Raw genomic sequence first — 20,429 nt, forward strand, 5'->3', positions numbered from 1 at the left:
TTTTGTCAGGCACCTAAAGAACTGCCTCTGTTTACATGCCACTTATAACATTTTTGCTAATTACATTTTGATTTTCTAATCAATTTTGATTATCTCAGTTGGTTTTTCATTTAAATACCACAGACTTGAATTTAGATACTGTTTCAACACAAATCAATCTTAGTTTGAAAGAAATGACTTTGACCAATTACAAATTACTCAATCATTTGTTCCAGATTTCACCTAATTACGTTAATCCTAAATATTCCTACCTATTACAGGACTTGCATGCTTCAATACAATTACAATTGAGTAAAGAGTTTCATTGTAACAATTTTATAAGTACTGGTATACGTTTACCTATACCTCTACCCTTTGTTCACATCTGTGATTCCAGTTTATTTCAAGTTGGCTCGAAAAATACGTGTTTTAAATGGGTTTCAGTGGACTGTTATGTCTCATACTGAGCAGATGGACCTGTATGGGTATGGAGACTACCACATGAATCCATGGACCCTGCATGTCAGCAGGGGCTGTTCAAGCTGGTGGAGGCTCTACAATGGTGTGCGGCGTGTGCAATTGTAGTGGTATGATACATCTAGTTACAACTCTGACAGGTGACAGATACAGAAGCATCCTGTCTGATCACCTGCATTGATTCATGTCCATTGTTCATTTTGACAAACATAAGCAATTCCAGCATGACAGTGCGACACCCTACATGTCCAGAATTGTTACAGAGTGGCTCCAGGTACACTCTTCTGAGTTTAAACACTTCTGCTGGGCACCAAAGTCCCCAGACATGAACATTATTGAACATATCTGGGATGCCTTGCAATGTGCTGTTCAGAAGAGATCTCCTCTCTGTTGTACTCTTGCAGATTTATGTACAGCCCTGAGGGTACATGGTGTCAGTTCCCTTCAGCACTACTTCAGACATTAGTCAAGTTCATATCACGCCATATCATGTTCTGGCACTTCTGTATGATTGCGGGGCCCTGTAAGATATTAGGCAGGTACACCAGTTTCTTTGGCTCTTCAGTGTATAAACAAGATGGTAGTAGAATTTGCATGTTCTTCAAATGGGACTTGCATGAGATTTTAGAAGTATTATTTCCCACATCACTTTAATATGTTTTAGGATAATAAAGCAGCTTCTGCTGGCAGATGAGTTGCCACAAAATGTGATACCATACTTAAAGTGATCCCACCTGTGCATAGTAGGGCTATATTGTTTTTATCATTTGTTGTCATACAACTAGTAAGAATTTTCATCAGTAGTAGATGGCACTTAATTTTTTATTGATTAAGCTTACATGCCTCTCGTTTTAGATTTTTTGGATCCACATTACAACAAATTTTGTGTTATTTACAGTTCACAATTGTTTACCGGATAGCACTATGGTAGAGTTTCAAAGGCATATCCTGTATGCAGTATGTAAATGTATAGTTACTGTCTCTTCTGCACATTTGATAAGGCTGTTTCTGGACAACCAGTCAGTGGTGTGTGACATAGCTAGTTTGATTTCATTCTCCACTTCACTTACAGTCTGAACTCTTATCAGGATTTTTGTGCAGTCCTATGACAAAAATTCTTTTAATATACACACATGGAAAGTGAAATTGCCAATTACAGTATGCCTTGTAAATGTGGTGCTATGCAGTTTACAGATATTCAAAATATATTGACATCAGCTGCTTAATAGAGTATATATTTTTATAGTGTTATCAGAATGGTATCAGACACAGGCCAGTCTTCAACAGCATCTGCATTACAGTAAACAAAATATGACATATTTTCAAAAGCTCTTAGAACAGGTTTTCATGATGTTATTTCCCTTTCCATTTTTACAGGTGCAGCTAGTGTAGCCAGAGGTCTCACGGGATACATTGACTCATTAGTAAATAATGCCATTTCAAATGCTTCCAGACAAGCCATGCCAATTGATGTTGACTTTTTATCTGATTATCCAGATTTTTTGGCATTTGGAATAACTTTTCTCCTCACAGGTAAGATTTTTGTGTGTGTGTTTAATACTGATTACCACATTTAGTTAAAATGCCATAATGAACTTGACATTTAAATGAATCAAAATGAACATTTCAATCTTGTAGTTCATATAGAGTGAGGCAATCATAGGATAACTGGAACTCTATACATTTTACACAGTGTTTACAAGTAGTAAAAAGTGAGTTTAGTTATTCTTTAAATCCTGTTACATCAGGATGAAACGCACATTGAAGTGAAACCATGAGTTTTATACATTACATTAAGCTTTCCATATTATTTATTTATTTATTTATTTCTTCAGCAATTTGATGTATTTCAATTGACTAGACACAGAATTGTGTGTTTTGGTGTCTGTGTGCGTGTGAATGTGAATGTGTGTATTAGTGTCAGAAAAAGAACTCATGCTCCAAAGCTTGTGTGAATGCCATTTTTTTTCTGTTGTGTGTTTCAGTGCTCCACTCATTGATCCACTAAAGGTGATTGGTTGCCTTTCCCTTACTTTATGTATGGTCCATCCAAGAATTTCTATTATTGTTATACATTGTCAGTCTATAGTTAATTGCTCAGAATTACTGTGAGTGTAATTCCCTCAAGCCACACTTAATCATACATTACTCTGATGTCATGCATGGTACATTTGCAACATAATTTATACATTCAAAATTGTATCTTCATGAATGACAGTCAGTTCTGAAGCCCACTACAAGGGACAAAGAAAAATGAGAAGAGTGATTCCAAACAAGCAGTGCATATCATGAATACTGCTGTAAGTTGTTGTATGAGCATCCAACCTCCACTGGCAAACACAAGAATTATTGTAAATACACTTCTTTGGTTGCCACTGTATAACAGTGTGCAAGTCTGAAAATATTTCACTGGAGCAACTGTTAAATACCTTCAGTAGGTTGTGGTAGTCAATGCTGCAAGAGGTGATGGATGAGAATCGTTTAGTGGCATCTGAATTCATTGGGGACACAAACAGGAAAGTTGCAGGTGCAGAAAAGAACTTACGTTTAGATGAAAGTAGAGCTCTTAGTGCCCTTCTGCTCAGAGCTAAAGAGGGACTTTTTTCTGCATGTGAACCATGGACAATGCACCACATCAGAGGTTACTGTTTCTCCTGTTTCAATTATAGGTGACCAGTGCTGGATTCCAGGCAGTACTTGATTGAAGTCTCACACCCCTGTTGATTAGGGTATCTGTCATACAGATATCTAAGGCTCTTTGAATACCACAATACCAGAATGTAACAATGGAAAGTCCAAGAGGAATCTAACAATATTATTGTTACATTGAGGATTCTTTCAATTCTTAAAGACATGCCACCAAAATGCAACAGTAAGGTCATTTTGGTGGGTACACACACCCAAACAATAAACTCAGTTTGATCTGAATGCATTATGTATCTCTTCATCAAAATAAGTATTCTGCTAGTGCACTGTTCTCAGATGTTATAGCTCATATGGCAAGCTGTTTGGATCTGAGACCATATGTGTTCTATGTACTAGGAAGCATTCGACAGGGTGATGACAGCTTTTGTATTGCAAATATAATTATGAGTGAATAAGTTTGCAGCACACACTGCATCCCAGCATTCTAACCATGTCAACCAAAAATGGTAAGCTATCATCTTTTTCTACTTGCACCATGAACTGAATATATGGGTAGGGCAAGTTCAAATGCTGGAGAAACATAGGTGTTGTTTCTACTCCAAGGAGCCAAGCAGCAAATGTTTTGTCAACATATTGCCAGAGAAAGGAAGGCTTGAGAGTCTACTGACCATAATGTATTTTCCTCAAAGTCTTCCATAAAATAGTTGGGTCTCTAAAGGGGGGGGGAGTGGAATTCTCATAGTGTCATCCATTTTCTCAAATTTACTGCTAATAAGTTCTAAAGAGGCCCATAGAGGCATTTCTGCAAGTAAGTATATGACATCAAAGCACCCCAAAAATCCAGTCTTTGTAATCTTATCTTTATGTGACCTATTAAGTCCTCTCAATTCCATAAATGGTAGTCACATTTACCTCTGAGAGATCCCAACAGTGAAGTAAGGTGATTAACTATTAAAAGGTGGTAAGCACTCCAATGGTACGTGCAGTGGGGTGACAGGGGACCCATCCATGTGAATCTTTGGTAAGTCATACAGTCTTGGGTGAAATGTAGCCTGTTGGCACAGGCCCTTGGTGAAGGTGAAGGTTGCTGAAGTAGAACTCTTCTGGTGGGGTTCTGGAGATTTTCTCTGAACCTTGCCAGTAGGATCATCTCGTAGCTTATGATATGCAGAGGCATCAAGCAGTGCATCTATACTGTCATTACTCTTGAGTTCATGAGAGAAGGATGGTAATGTTCCCCTTGTCAGCAGGTAAAATTATGTCATTTAATGTTGTCAAATCTCACAGAGCTTTGTTTTCTGCCAAATTAATATTGAACTTTTTAGGCAAAGCCCAGGTTAAAATTTCTTCTACAGCTTCACTGGAAAGTGTGATTGCCTGTTCTAGTCCAGCTAACCTAGGTGCCAGTGCAAAGTTCATACCTTTCTCAAGAACCAAGATCCCTGCATTGATCAGAATTTCACCCACGAGTTTAAACACAATACATCATTGTGTTAAATTTTCTTGTGTTTAGGCTTTGAGACAGGTGTATTTTGCCATTTAATGTATCTTTGCTAGCATCCAGGTAGATCTATCTATCCAGTACCAGCATAAAGCTGGGAGGTTCAATGAGATTTTCAGATATGGGTACAGTAATTTCATGGGCACTATATGCAATTCCTGTCACATATACTGTGTGCTTGCTCTCATAATGACTGCACTTGCCTACTGTTTAATTCTAACAGTGGCCACTTCCTCCTCTGTTCAGTGCATTGGTGACACGTTTAAGGTTTGGCCCCACAGAATAGATACCCTACCTTTGTTTTTCCAGCATTAGACCTTTCTCCAATGGAATATTCAGTTCACAATGCAAGTGGAAGAAGCTTCCTAAATGTTGTGGTTAAAGAACAAAGTTGATTGAGTACTGGGACACAGTGTCAACCGCAAACCTACTCATGGTGAGTTTTATTTGCAGACCTAAAACTGTCACACTGCATTATGTCTCCTATCAGGAGGTGTGCAGGACTATATTTAAATTGTCTGCTGTCTGTTGTCTGTTCTCACACTCCTGATCCTGAGTGCCAATGAATTATTAAACTCTTTGTCTCAAGTGAATCTACTGATAACAAGGGCCTCGATTTAAATCCCCAAAATAAGCACAGTGTATTATTAAATTGAAATTGTCACTAATTGAGCCTGGTAGTTGCATCTAGTTGCATCTGTATGTATGCTAGAATAATTTCTTCTATATGTGAATCTATAATTCAACTCCTCAGACGTTGTGGCTCTTTCCATGAATAAATATTTTGCTCCACTCCTAATTATTTTTCTGCATTAAATGGAACTGTTCTACATATTAAACTTCAAGACAGTAATCAAACAGCAATACTTAACTTGTATACTTGTAAACTACTGATATGAATGAAAAGATCTGGTGTTACATTTTAAATATGTTTCGACTTTTTCGTAATACACTTAAAATGCCATATATTTTCACAGTTCGAAGTTAAATATCTTAGTCATTAACAATTTACTTTAAAGTAGTCTGGCCTGGTGCAACAAAGAGTACTACATCAGTCCTCAGTTTATGCAATGCTACTGTAGCACACAATACAAAAGAATGCTGAACAGTTACTTGTTAATGGAGCCAAACAAGAGGCATCACAGAATACAGTAATTGGGAACAGGCAGTGGGACGTGATACTAAGTCAGTAGCAGTGCTTCAACACAGCATAGCATACCTATCTGTAGTGTAACCAAGAGTGAAGTTCACCATCTCCAACTGGTAGATGTGACCCAGTAGGATGGCAGATGACAGCAAGACAAAGAGTGATGATTCCATAGTTAGTCTTACAATGTACATTTATTGTAGCATCACCACAGAAAATAAAGTCTCCCAGGTAGGAGTAACTCAAAGCCCAAACCTTCATACATCTGTCCTTGTAATAGACAGTTACAAGGACTTCAGCTGTTCATTATGAAATGAAAATTAAAATGCCTGCAGCTGTCTCTTTTGCATTTAATTTATTTAAACAAACACTTTCAGTGTCCATTGTACCAGTGTCATGCTCCTTGTCCAATATAAAAAGTGGTTGTAAATAAATTCATTGTGAAAGAGATGGCTGTAGGTGTTTTAATGTTTATTTCAAAATCCAAATAGACATTGGTTCAGTAATCACTGTAGTATCATATACAGGGTGGTCCATTGATCATGACCGGTTCAAATATCTCACGAAATAATCATCAAATGAAAAAAACTACAAAGAACAAAACTTGTCTAGTTTGAAGGGGGAAACCAGATGGCACTATGGTTGGCCCACTAGATGGCACTGCAATAGGTCAAAGGGATGTCAACTGCATTTTTTTAAAATTGGAACCCACATTTTTTAATTACATATTTATGTAGTATGTAAAGAAATATGAATGTTTTAGTTGGACCACCTTTTTCGCTTTGTGATAGATTGTGCTGTAATAGTCACAAACATATGGCTCACAATTTTAGACAAACAGTTGGTAACAGGTAGGTTTTTTAAATTAAAATACAGAACATAGATACGTTTGAACATTTTATTTTGGTTGTTCCAATGTGATACATGTACCTTTGTGAACTTATCATTTCTGGGAATGCATGCTGTTACAGCGTGATTACCTGTAAATACCACATTAATGCAATAAATGATGTCTGTCAACCTCAATACATTTGTCAATACATGTAATGACAGTCCTCTCAACAGCGAGTAGTTTGCCTTCCATAATGTTTGCACATGCATTGACAATGTGCTGACATATGTTGTCAGGCATTGTCAGTGGATCACAATAGCAAATATCCTTCAACTTTCCCACAGAAATAAATTCGGGGATGTCAGATCCGGTGAATGTATGGGCCATGGTATGATCCTTCAACAACCAAACCACCTGTCATGAAATATGCTATTCAATACCATTTCAACTGCATGTGAGCTATGTGCCAGACATCCATCATGGTGGAAGTACATCGCCATTCTGTCATGCAGTGAAACATCTTTTAGTAACATCGGTAGCACTTTATGTAGGAAATCAGCATACATTGCACCATTTAGATTGCCTTCGATAAAATGGGGGCCAATTATCCTTCCTCCCATAATGCAGCACCATACATTAACCCGCCAAGGCCCCTGACGTTACACTTGTCGCAGCCATCGTGGATTTTTCGTTGCCCAATAGTGCATGTTATGCCAATTTACGTTACCGCTGTTGGTGAATGACGCTTCGTCGCTAAATAGAATGCATGCAAAAAATCTGTCATCATCCCGTAATTTCTCTTATGCCCAGTGGCAGAACTGTGCATGACATTGAAAGTCATTGCCATGCATTTCCTGGTGCATAGAAATATGGTATGGGTGCTATCAATGTTGACGTAGCATTCTCACACTGACATTTTTCAGATTCCCAACTCTCGCACAATTTGTCTGCTACTGATGTGCATATTAGCCATGACAGCAGCTAAAACACCTACTTGGACATCATCATTTGTTGCAGGCCGTGGTTGATGTTTCACATGTGGCTGAAGACTTCCTGTTTCCTTAAATAACGTAACTATCTGGCGAATGGTCCAGACACTTGGATGATGTCATCCAGGATACCAAGCAGCATACGTAGCACATGCCCGTTGGGTATTTTGATCACAATAGCCATACAGCAACACGATATTGACCTTTTCCGCAATTGGTAAACTGTCCATTTTAACACAGGTAATGTGTCACAAAGCAAATACCATTCACACTGGCAGAATGTTAAGTGATACCATGTACTTATATGTTTGTGACCATTACAGTGCCATCTATCACAAAGTGAAAAATGTGGTTCAACTAAAACATTCATATTTCTTTACATACTACATGAATATGTAATAAAAAGTGGTGATTCCTATTTTAAAAAACGCAGTTGATACGTTTGACCTATGGCAGCACCATCTAGCAGGCCAGCCATAGTGCCATATGGTTTCCCCCTTCAAGATAGATGAGTTTCATTCATTGTAGTTTTTTTTATGCTTATTTCTTGAGATATTTGGCCTGTTCACTATCAATGGACCGCCCTGTATAGTAGCACAGAGACCCCTTGAAAGATATTGGGTAGCTGCTGTGGGGGATAGCAGAGCTAGTACCTGATAACAGCTCTATAGTTGCTGTACATCTACATTTATGTGGATACTCTGCAAATCACATTTAAGTGCGTGGCAGAGGTTTCATAATACCACCTTCATAATTCTCTATTATTCCAGATCTCGTATAGTGCACGGAAAGAACGAACACCTATATCTTTCCATATGAGTTCTGATTTGTCGTATTTAATAGTTGTGAACATTTCTCCCTATGTAGGTCCATGTCAACAAAATATTTTCACATGTCCACCCCAAATCCTGTATCATTTCAGTGACAGTCTCCCCCCTATTTCATGATAATACAAAATGTACTGCCCTTCTTTGACGTTTTTTGGTGTACTTTGTCAATCCTGAAGTTACTGCACATGTTGCCTGTAGGTGGTGATGGTGGTTGTTGATGGCACCTGATAGCATTATAACTGTAGACATAATAATTGTGATCAGCACTGAACCCAAATATGCAATATACTGGTTAAAATCCAACAAAGGAAAAGAGTGGTTTCACTTGCCTGTCTATTGATGATGGAGGTCTCAAGGGCTGAAAACTATAATTGTGAGAATCTTTTTGTTGTGGCTGCCTGCAACTGAGCATCTCCGCAATATATTGGTTAGGTTCATAAAAAACCTCTGGAGGAGGATTGTCTGTAGTCTAATGGCCAGCAACCCACTGGGTACAGACATCATACAGGAAGAGGTGTGGTCAAATATACAGGGGCCCAGCACTGTATATACTGTAAATGCTACAATTGATGAATTTATGCTGTTTGCTTTAATGTCTTGATAGCAGCAGTGACATCCCAGTGCTGCATGCCAGCTGGAATATTGTCACTCAGCTGTCACAGCACATGCACTCCTGGCCAGGTACTTCATTCCCCAGTGCCTCCAGATACTGCATAGCATCACAATAACTCTTTTTAAAACAGATTTCAGAACTTATTAACACAAGATTTATCATCCATTTGTGAACATATTAGCACAAGATTTATTACGCACTTGTGACATCGTCTGGTTGCACAGCAATATATGTCGTCACATTCCATTAGCTTTACAGTATTATTTATAAGGGACAGTCAAATGAAAATGAGACAGATGGAAAAAGGGAAGTAAACTGTTTATTATTTCAAAAGTACCAAGTGACAATTATTGAAATTTATGAATAAAAAACGTAAATTAGTTACAAACTACATATGCACACATTTTATTCAACATGTAAGCATCACCACAGATATTTGGATTTAGGTTGTGATGTGTTCGATATGCCTGCCATCATTCACGATGATGTAGCACAGATGAATAGTGAAATTCTGCATGACCCGTTGAAGTATCAGAACATCGGCGCTGTTGATGACGCTATGAATGACTGTTTCAGCTCGGCAGTGGTTTCAGGACAGGGCACCGTCCCCAAAGTGCTCCTCCAGGACATCAAACACTCTCCTGCTACAATGTGGTTGAGCTCAGCCTAGCATGAACCACATCTTGTCAAAACCATGGTCACTTTGGGCAATGGGGATGAAATCACCTTCCAAAACCTTCATGTACAGTTCAGTAGTCACCATGCCATCAATGAATGTCACACCAATTATTCCATGACTGGACATCACACACCACATAGTCACCTGTTGAGAGTGAAGAGACTTCTCGATTATGAAATGTGGATTCTCAGTCTCCCAAAATGTCCCAGTTTTCCTTATTGAAGAACCCATCCAAATGAAAGTGGGCTTCATTGCTAAACCAAGCAACACAGTGTGCTTACTAGTTCACATCGTGCCCCCCAGCCAACCAACTGTTCACAAGTTATGATGATTTTCTTTCATATAGTTCAATAATTGTCACCCTGTAATTACATTACTGGTAATACGCTTATCCCACTGAGAGATAAAATGCCACCCTTAATAATGAAAGTCTCATACTTTTTTGTTGTATGTTGTGTCTGATTACCAAGAACATAAGTGGAATACACATTGGCCATCTGACAGCCTCTAAAGGATTCTCACACAAACAGCTTCAGAAAGAAATAATGCAGACGGACGGACATATGACTTGTGTGCCACTTCCTGTTATATAAAATAAAACAACTCAATACATTATTGAATTTGAGATTTCCAAAATAACAATTAAAAGTAATGAGAATTTTATATGTATCAAGAAAGAGCCATATATTGTCTTATGAGTTCTGATATATAATTAAGAAAAGTTTACATAGTTCCATGCATAATTCCAAAGAATATGAAGTACAATAATATAAATTATATAATGGTTAATTACAACCAAATTGCTTTGAATAAAATATTACTGACAGTATTTTGGTTTGCTCTCAAGTAGAGCTATCATTTTAGATGATCATAATGAATAAACATCGTAGCTTTTCAGAAATAGGGGATAGGCAAATTTTCAAGAATATGTGGTGCAACATCCATATCCTGTGATGTATTCACAACATGGATCACCGGAACACGAAATAAATAAATAAAATAAATAATAAATAAAACATGACTGCACAGTTCATATCACAAAAAATTCAAAGTTGGTTTATTAACAAATGCCATATTCCCCTTAGTTGCTGATATATATTGGATAGTATATTAATGTGAAATTTAATATGACATAATAAACTCATTTGTACTAATTTTTAAAGGGCAGTTTACTACTGGCACTTGGTATAAACATTACAGTATAAAGTCCAGAAAGTTAAATATTCAAGCTAAAATGACCTATCTTCAGAGGACACTGACATGAGGAAGGAATTTCATATAGGGATGGGAAGATATCCCATTTGAGACAAGATGGAAAACTGTTTTTGGTTGCCTACAGAATCATGATTGTACCCAGGCATGCACCTCTTCATCCAAAGCAAATCAGTAAGCACAAATGTCTTACTTCAGAGCTCCAAAAATGTGCAAATCATATGGGAGAGATAGACACTATATGGAGGATGTGTAAGGACTTCACAGCAGAACTTCTACAGCATTCTTGATGCAACCTTGGCGACATTACTGACTCCAGTAAACTCACTAGGATGTAGAAATTTGTTCTTAAATACTACTACAAACTTATACAATGTTTTAAAGTTCTTCCCTTGAAAAGTTTCCCTAGTTATCTGTACTTCCATTGAGCATTAGAAACTATTCCCTCAAATGATTTTAAGGAACCAGCATGGTGTATATAGCCTGTTGGAGCCTGTGTAACCAACTTAGGTAACATTAATTAATCAGCTTTTGTTATTCTCTTCTTGACCAAAGGCTTGAGTTTTTTAAACACCTTAGGATCTAATTCTTTTGTTTGCATCAGTAACATTGTTCTCCCATAACTTAGTTTTATGTAAATGTTACACACACACTGTAACACCATTGCTAGTTGCCTTCATAACATAACCATAGTCCCCTGCTTCAGATTTCTTAGAGTTTGTGTAGTCTACTTTTCCATACATAGCAAATACATCCTTCAAATCTGTTCATGTGTTAATGGCAATACATTGTATTGATGATACACAATTGTTAAAAATAGCCATTTCACTCATATTTTTTAAATTACCTACTTGCTTTGGTCTACAGGTACCTTATTTTTCAAGTTTCTTTGACAATTAGCTACAATATCCTGTCTAGCTTTGTCAATACTTTTTTTTTCAGTAGACTGGTTTCAATTTTTAAAATCTCCCTGTTTGACTATGTTCATATTTCAACGTTTCTTAAATGTATCTGTATCTGTATCAGCTTGAGATAAAGCAAGCTGGGATCTCTTTACTTCCTCTCTTGCTTTGCCATCTTCCTCCTTAAATTCATAATATTTTCATTTTTGTCTAATTACCATTAACATGCATGAGTATAATCTGCATTTCCAAAAAAGGGAGAGGTTGGCACTCAGTCTTAAGGAATATAGCACCAAGTCTAATTTTGTGCTTAGTTTTGTATATGTAATTAATTTACTAATTTATTTTGACAATTACTAGTAAATATATTTTGTTATAGGGTGAATCAGTAATTGTTTCATGACTTTAGAGTCTATTGTTGACTCATAAACAAATATAAATTCTGCAATAATTATAAACATTTGGAAGAAGAACTATTAGGATTCTTGAAGTATTTATGTGGCTCTTTTAGAAAATACATTAGCAAAGCCAGGCCTTAATTAATTCCAAAATAATTACCTGGTTTGAAAAAAGTATTGTTGGTATAACTATATCCATTAATTTCATTATTTAAGCAAATAATTTGGCCTGACCTTTGTGATAGAAGGAACTGTTAAAAAGGACGAATTTTTCGATGTGTTCAGTTAATTGAATGAGTTATGTTTTAACTGCGATTTCTGTAACTGTAGTTTCAATGCCTGTTATTGTGAGGATATGTAAAGGATCAAATTTTGCTCCCGAGACAGTCGGTCCACAGTTGATTTTCAGACGGGAAAGATGTATTGGTTGAATTAATGATAATGCATCAACTTAACAGTGGAACAAGTGTAACAAAATAGGTCATGTGTTAGAACAGTTAATGACAATGTCTGTTCAATTTATTTGCAAAATAGTGTCATAGGTACTGTATTATTCTGCATGAACTGTGTGGTTAGTTTTCTACTGCTCATAGATGTTCAACAGCAAACTATTGTAGAAGTATGCTGATGTTGCCTGCAACCTCTGCAACCTATTAATGAGGCTTATCAACATTTACCAATAGTGAACTGGACATATAATTGTGTAATATTGGGGGGAGGCGGCTGTGAACATCTTTTACAGATTCAGCGTTGAACTTCCCCCTTCCCCCCATTTTTCAGCCAGTATAACAATGCAGCACATTGACATGGAGGACTGACAATGACGAAATAAAGCAGGTGAAGGTCACAAGCTGTTAATTCTTTGTGAATAGCAACTAATTTTCCAAAAATATCTAAAGAACCTTCTTTAGATGTAAATTATCTGTCTTCTCATGTAATTTATCAAGTAATAGAATCCATTCTGTCACACAGTTTCAATGTAAATTCTCTGAGCATTTTCTGCTTAGCACTGATTAAACTCAACTTTTCTCCATTTTTCTAACTTTTTACTGTACCATAAATATAACCATACTGAAGAGCAGCTGCTGCCATTGATCAGATTGTGTGTGCTGCTGATGGACACCTGCAATATGTACACTACAGCCACAATCAGCAGCAGCCAAACACACTGCTCTATGATCTCTTACATGTGTAGTGGTTAGCGAAGCTGTCATTCACTGCTGCCTGTGACACATATCAGTGACCTACCTAATGAGATTTAGAGGTAATACTATGTTCTCTCCTGGTAGGTGCATAAAGCCTTGCAAGTGCATCATCAAACCTCAGACCTCTGTTTGGATGGCTAGCCCTGCACAATACACCTAGACTTACCATGTGCCAAAGTGGATGTCAGGAGGAATGAGCTGAGTCTCACCCTCAGCATTGCACAAACAGGACTGAAGTTGTTGCATCGCTGCCGATCCTACTGCTTGCCCACTAAAACTCAGAATTCTCCAACAATCAGTCATCTGCCCCTACTATCCTGATAGGAAATTCCTTTGAGGAAGTGTTCAGGAATGTACTTAAACTGTCCGCTGTCTGTTTACACACTCCTGGTCCTAAGGGCTCATGGCATTATTTAACTCTTTGGCACTGGTGAAGCTACCCACAGCAAGGGCCTAATATTTAAAACTCCAGATTATGCACAATGGATTATTAAATTGAAATTGTCATAGACTGGGTTCAGTATCTGCATCTGACTGCACGGTAAAATAACTTCTTACTTATGTAGATCTGAAATTCAGCTCCTCTGATATTATTCCTCTTTCTGGGAAGAGATAATATTATTTTTCCACATTAAATGAAACTATTATGCAGAATGAACTTCAAATCAGAAATAATACAATAATACTTCACTTGGACCTCTTCAAAATAACAATAAGAATGAAGGGAACTGAAACATATTTTAAATATATTTTAAAGTTTCCATAATACTTGTATTTTGCCATATATTCCTCTGTGTATCCTTAAATAATTCAGCCATTTACAAGTTATTTTAAAATAGTTTGGCGGTCCACAAGATAGAGTGTTATATATATATATATATTTTAAAATTTGTGGTAGCAGCAGTATCATCTTGATGCTCCATGAAGGCCACAGCATTGTTGCCCAACTGTTACTGAACAATCAATCCTAGACAAGTAGTCCATTCCCCAGTGTTTCAAAGTACTGTGTTGCATTGCAATAACTCTATTCTAAAACATATTACAAAAAATATAACACAAGATTTATCGCCCACTTATGACTTCACCTGGTCCCTCACCAATGCTTCTCGTTATATTCTCCTAACTTTATTATTTATTAGAGGAGTTAAAATGGCTGACAAATGGATATTATAAGTGAATGGTTACACTGCTGTGCACAACGTATTGGTATCTTATGTTCCCTGGTACATAGAGCCAGTGTGCTCCCTGCCGCCATTGGATAAGCAGCTGCCAGCAGCAAGTCGTATACTCCTAGCTCACTTATTTGTTACATAGTTTAATTCTTAATTTATCTGCGTGTTTTTGGGTACCTGCATTGTTTAATTCATAAATTTTGGGTGTATTATAGCATTTGAGAGTTGTAGCATCGCATTTTAGTACCTGAATAGTGTAAATTTGCGTAGTCATTTGTCTTGTGTTTTTGTTTTGAACGGCCAGTGTCGGTTGGTCACAGCCAGTGTGCTCCCTGCCGCCATTGGCTAAGAAGCAGCGAGCAGCAAGTCGTATGCTCCTAGCTCATTTAGGTGTTACATAGTTTCATATAGGAGGTGTAATTTCGAGTTTTAGTTACTGTAATCATAAATTCAGGCAGATTGTAGCGCAGTCATTAGACATTTGTACAGGTTAGTTCATACATTCTTTGCATGCTTCCCTTGCATTATTGAGGCACCGACTCGTGTATCAGTAACTGTTGTTCAACATCGATTAGAATGGACAGGGACTGTGATTGCTGTGTTCAGATGAGGGCTGAGTTGGCATCCCTTCGCTCACAGCTGCAGGTGGCGCTAACTTCAGTTGCGCAGCTTGAGGCTGTTGCCAATGAGCACCACAGTGGGGAGCCGGACTTGGGTATCATGGGGATGTCAACCTCATCCTGTCTGTCCGCAGATTGGTCTGCTGCTGTGGTTGCCCTGGTTGCTGCTCGCAGTGGAGCTGAGCCTTTGCCTGTGGTTGATTATGAGGTCGTTCCAAGGTGTGGCAGGCAGCGAAAGACGTCCTCGGAGGCTGATCAGAAAGCCTGCTCGGTGCGTCTGACAAACAGGTTTCAGGCACTGTCTCTGGCTGAGCCAGATTCAGCTGCCTGCACTGTTTCAGAGGATGATTCTCAGCCTTCAAGGTCCGGGCAGTCGCAGAGGGTGGGCTTATTGGTAGTTGGGAGCTCCAATGTTAGGCACGTAATAGGGCCTCTTAGGGATATGGTGGCTAAGGAGGGGAAGAAATCCAGTGTGCACTCCATGTGCATTCCGGGTGGAGTCATTCCTGATGTGGAAAGGGTCCTTCTGGATGACATGAAGAGCACAGAGTGCAGCCAGCTGCAGGTGGTGGCACATGTCGGCACTAATGACGTGTGTCACTTTGTATCTGAGGAAATTCTCTCTGGATTTCAGCGGCTATCTGATTTGGTAAAGGCTGCCAGTCTTGCTTATGAGATGAAGGCAGACCTCACCATCTGCAGCATCATTGACAGAACCGACTGCGGATCTTTGGTGCAGAGCTGGGTGGAGGGGTCTGAATCAGATCCTGAGACTGTTTTGCGACCATGTTGGCTTCAGATTCCTTGACTTGCACAATAGGGTGGTGGTGTTTCGGGTTCCGCTAAATAGGTCAGGAGTTCACTACACTCAGCTGGCAGCTAGATTGGTAGCGGAGGCTGTGTGGCGTGGACTGGGCAGTTTTTTTGGGTTAGGAGGCCTCGGGAAAGTACGGGGTGGGCTGCAATCTCAAAGGGTGCATAGCAAATACAGGACGTGCTTGGATCAAGGAACAGTCAAAATTATTTTTGTAAGTTGTTTTAGTTGTGCTGGGAAAGTCCCTGAGCTTAAAGTGCTAATAGAAAGCACAGAAGCTGAAATCGTTATAGGTACAGAAAGCTGGCTAAAACCTGAAATAAGTTCTGCAGAATTTTTTATGAAGTCTCAGACGGTGTTCAGGAAAGATAGATTAGGCAGAATTAGTGGTGGAGTGTTTGTGTCTGTCAGCAGTGGTTTATCTTGTAGTGAAGTCGAAGTAGATGCTCCATGCTAAGTGGTATGGGTGGAGGTTATACTTAACAGCTGAACTAAGTTAATAATTGGCTGCTCCTACTGACCCCCAGACTCCGATGATATGGTTGCTGAACAGTTCAGAGAAAATTTGAGTCTCTTAACAAATACCCCACTCATATGGCTATAGTTGGTGGGGACTTCAACCTTCCCTCGATATGTTGGCAAAAATACTTGTTCAAAACCGGTGGTAGTCAGAAAACATTTTTCGAGATTGTCCTAAATGCTTTCTCTGAAAATTATTTCGAGCAGTTAGTGCACGAACCCACATGAATTGTAAATGGTTGCAAAAACACACTTTACCTCTTAGCCACAAACAATCCAGAGCTAATAGGGAGCGTCATGACTGATACAGGGATTAGTGATCACAAGGTCGTTGTAGCTACGCTCAATACCGTTTCTTCCAAATCCACCAGAAACAAACGCAAAATAATTTTATTAAAAAAAAGCAGATAAAGTGTCACTAGAAGCCTTCCTAAGAGACAATCTCCATTCCTTCCGAACTGACTATGCAAATGTAGACGAGATGTGGCTCAAATTCAAAGATATAGTAGCAACAGAAATTGAGAGATTCGTAGCTCATAAATTGGTAAGAGATGGAACTGATCCCCCATGGTACATAAAACGCTGTCGCAGAGGCGACGGAAAAAGCATGCAAAGTTCAGAAGAACACAAAATCCCGAAGATTGGCTAAAATTTACAGACGCACAAAATTTGGCACGCACTTCAATGTGAGATGCCTTTAATAGGTTCCACAATGAAACATTGTCTCGAAATTTGGTAGAAAACCTGAAGAAATTCTGGTCGTATGTAAAGTACACAAGTGGCAAGATGCAGTCAATACCTTCGCTGCGTAATGCTGATGGTACTGTTACCGACAACTGTGCTGCTAAAGCGGAGTTATTGAATGCAGTTTTCCAAAATTCCTTCATCAGGGAAGATGAATGGAATATTCCAGAATTTGAAACACGAACAGCTGCTAGTATGAGTTTCTTAGAAGTAGATACCTTAGCAGTTGCGAAGCAACTCAAATCGCTTGATACGGGCAAGTCTTCAGATCCAGATTGTATACCGATTAGGTTCCTTTCAGATTACGCTGATACAATAGCTCCCTACTTAGCAATCATATACAACTGCTCGCTCACCGATAGATCTGTACCTACAGATTGGAGAATTGCGCAGGTTGCACCAGTGTTTAAGAAGGGTACTAGAAGTGATCCATCGAACTACAGACCTATATCACTGACGTCAGTTTGCAGTAGGGGTTTGGAACATATACTGTATTCAGACATTATGAATCACCTTGAAGGGAATGATCTATTGATACGTAATCAGCATGGTTTCAGAAAACATTGTTCTTGTGCAACGCAACTAGCTCTTTATTCGCACAAAGTAATGGCCGCTGTCAACAGGGGATCTCAAGTTGATTCTGTATTTCTAGATTTCTGGAAAGCTTTTGACACTGTTCCTCACAAGCAACTTCTAATCAAGCTGCGGGCATATGGGGTATCATCTCAGTTGTGTGACTCGATTCGTGAGTTCCTGTCAGGAAGGTCACAGTTTGTAGTAATAGATGGCAAATCATCGAGTAAAACTGAAGTGATATCAGGTGTTCCCCAGGGAAGCGTCCTGGGACCTCTGCTGTTCCTGATCTATATAAATGACCTGGGTAACAATCTGAGCAGTTCTCTTAGGTTGTTCGCAGATGATGCTGAAATTTACCATCTAGTAAGGTCATCTGAAGACCAGTATCAGTTGCAAAGCGATTTAGAAAAGATTTCTATATGGTGTGGCAGGTGGCAGTTGACGCTAAATAACGAAAAGTGTGAGGTGATCCACATGAGTTCCAAAAGAAATCCATTGGAATTCGATTACTCGATAAATAGTACAATTCTCAAGGCTGTCAATTCAACTAAGTACCTGGGTGTAAAAATTACAAACAACTTCAGTTGGAAAAAACCACACAGATATTATTGTGGGGAAGGTGAGCCAAAGGTTACGTTTCATTGGCAGGACACTTAGAAGATGCAACAAGTCCACTAAAGAGACAACTTACACTACACTCGTTTGTCCTCTGTTAGAATATTACTGTGTGGTGTGGGATCTTTACCAGGTGGGATTGACGGAGGACATCGAAAGGGTGCAAAAAAGGGCAGCTTGTTTTGAATTGTCATGTAATAGGAGAGAGAGTGTGGCAGATATGATACGCAAGTTGGGATGGAAGTCATTAAAGCAAAGACATTTTTTGTCTATTTACAAAATTTCAGTCACCAACTTTCTCTTCCGAATGCGAAAATATTTTGTTGAGCCCAACCTACATAGGTAGGAATGATCATCAAAATAAAGTAAGAGAAATCAGAGCTCAAACAGAAAGGTTTAGGTGTTCGTTTTTCCCGTGCGATTTTTGGGAGTGGAATGGTAGATAGATAGTATGACTGTGGTTCGATGAACCCTCTGCCAAGCACTTAAATGTGAATTGCAGAGTAATCATGTAGATGTAGATGTAGATGTAGATCTCTCAGATCCCAACTGCCCTTCTCATTCATCACTTTGTTAAAGGTAGATTTATTTGTGATCATGCTGCTTCACCCTAATTTAACTTTTAATAAAAAAAATCTCATTTTGTTTCAGAACTTGATAAAGGGAAATTATCATATATCAAAACAAACTGACAACCAAATTAATTACACATGAAACATAAATTTATGTCGCTGTGAAAGAAAACTGCAATCTCATTTTTTTTCATTCTGTAAATAAATGTGCATTAAGAAGCAATGTTTCCATGCTTGCTACAAATTCCTTGTATTTATAACAACATACAAAGATGTCAAAGCTTTCTGGATAACACTTACTTTAATTCAGTTCTAATATTGTATATTTTCCTGAAGATCTGCTGCATAAGGATATGAAATGAACATTAATATATAAGATTATACAAAAAAAGTCTGTATTGTAAAGAAAATGTGTGTCCCCACAGTTCTTCTGGCGTTTGGTGTGAAGGAGTCATCGATCATTACCAGCATAATGTGTATAACTAATCTTGGTGTTTTAACTTTTGCAATCATTGCTGGTGCCTTGAAAGGTATGTAACACTGCTGCTTGTATTTTTAAAAGCATGAAATTACTGTATATAGAGGTTCATATTTTCTGAAATTATATTTTTTTTTAAATGTATGTACTGCACACAGCAAAAGTGATATCCAATTTTAGGGCCAAATTCGCAAACTATTACATTCACACTTTCTTCAGTGATAAAAAGGGATATTCTGAGCACAGTTATTCTCTTTTTCAATTTTAACTCACAAACTGTACTCCTTTTAAAACAGATTTCAGACTGACAATTCAGTGTGTCTTGTGGTAGGTCAGCCACCAGCTAATCACAGTTCTTTCTTGAGTGCTGCACACTCACTGTGTCACATGTTTTTTAAGTACATGCAGAGACTTGTCTAGCAAGGTTGACTGCTTAATAGCAAAACTGGCCCCTGCCACTACAATTATGAAGTTATTTTAATTGGAGTATATTAGTCAACCACAATATTATTGCACCTGGGAGTGAGGGTGAACCGGTTGGATCATGTGTTTACTTGTGCACCTGAAGCTGATTAGAATGTACTCTGCTGTTTTAATGACTAGACAACTTGATCGTAAAGCAATTTGGACATCCACAGTGTATACAACAGTTGAAAAAATTGATATGGTTTTTGTTTGCTGTGTTGCCATTTGTTTTTGATACCACTGCACCAAAGTCATGTGTTGCAAACAATAATCATACTGAATAATAAACATTAAGGCTGTTTGTTACTGTACAATGTCACACAACTTTGCTGTCTATAAAATTGCTGGGAACTGAAATACATGTCATTGTGGATGTTGCTTGTCTTCAGTTTCCTCATCAACATTTCTGCCAATTCCTTGACACTTTTATTAATTGAACATTTC

At 38.3% G+C, this 20,429-nt stretch overlaps 1 protein-coding gene across 1 annotated transcript in view; it reads left to right on the forward strand.

Annotated features, from left to right (window-relative positions):
• Nucleotides 1–20,429, forward strand: part of LOC126353931 (high affinity cationic amino acid transporter 1-like) — a 139,568-nt gene that overhangs the window by 47,270 nt on the left and 71,869 nt on the right. The window contains exons 4-5 of the mRNA XM_050003192.1: nt 1,834–1,989; nt 19,468–19,572. Of these exons, the coding sequence (XP_049859149.1) occupies nt 1,834–1,989; nt 19,468–19,572 (261 nt within the window). The remainder of the gene's footprint in view (nt 1–1,833; nt 1,990–19,467; nt 19,573–20,429) is intronic.

The sequence above is a fragment of the Schistocerca gregaria genome, chromosome 3, assembly GCF_023897955.1.
Source record: "Schistocerca gregaria isolate iqSchGreg1 chromosome 3, iqSchGreg1.2, whole genome shotgun sequence".
NCBI lineage: Eukaryota > Metazoa > Arthropoda > Insecta > Orthoptera > Acrididae > Schistocerca > Schistocerca gregaria.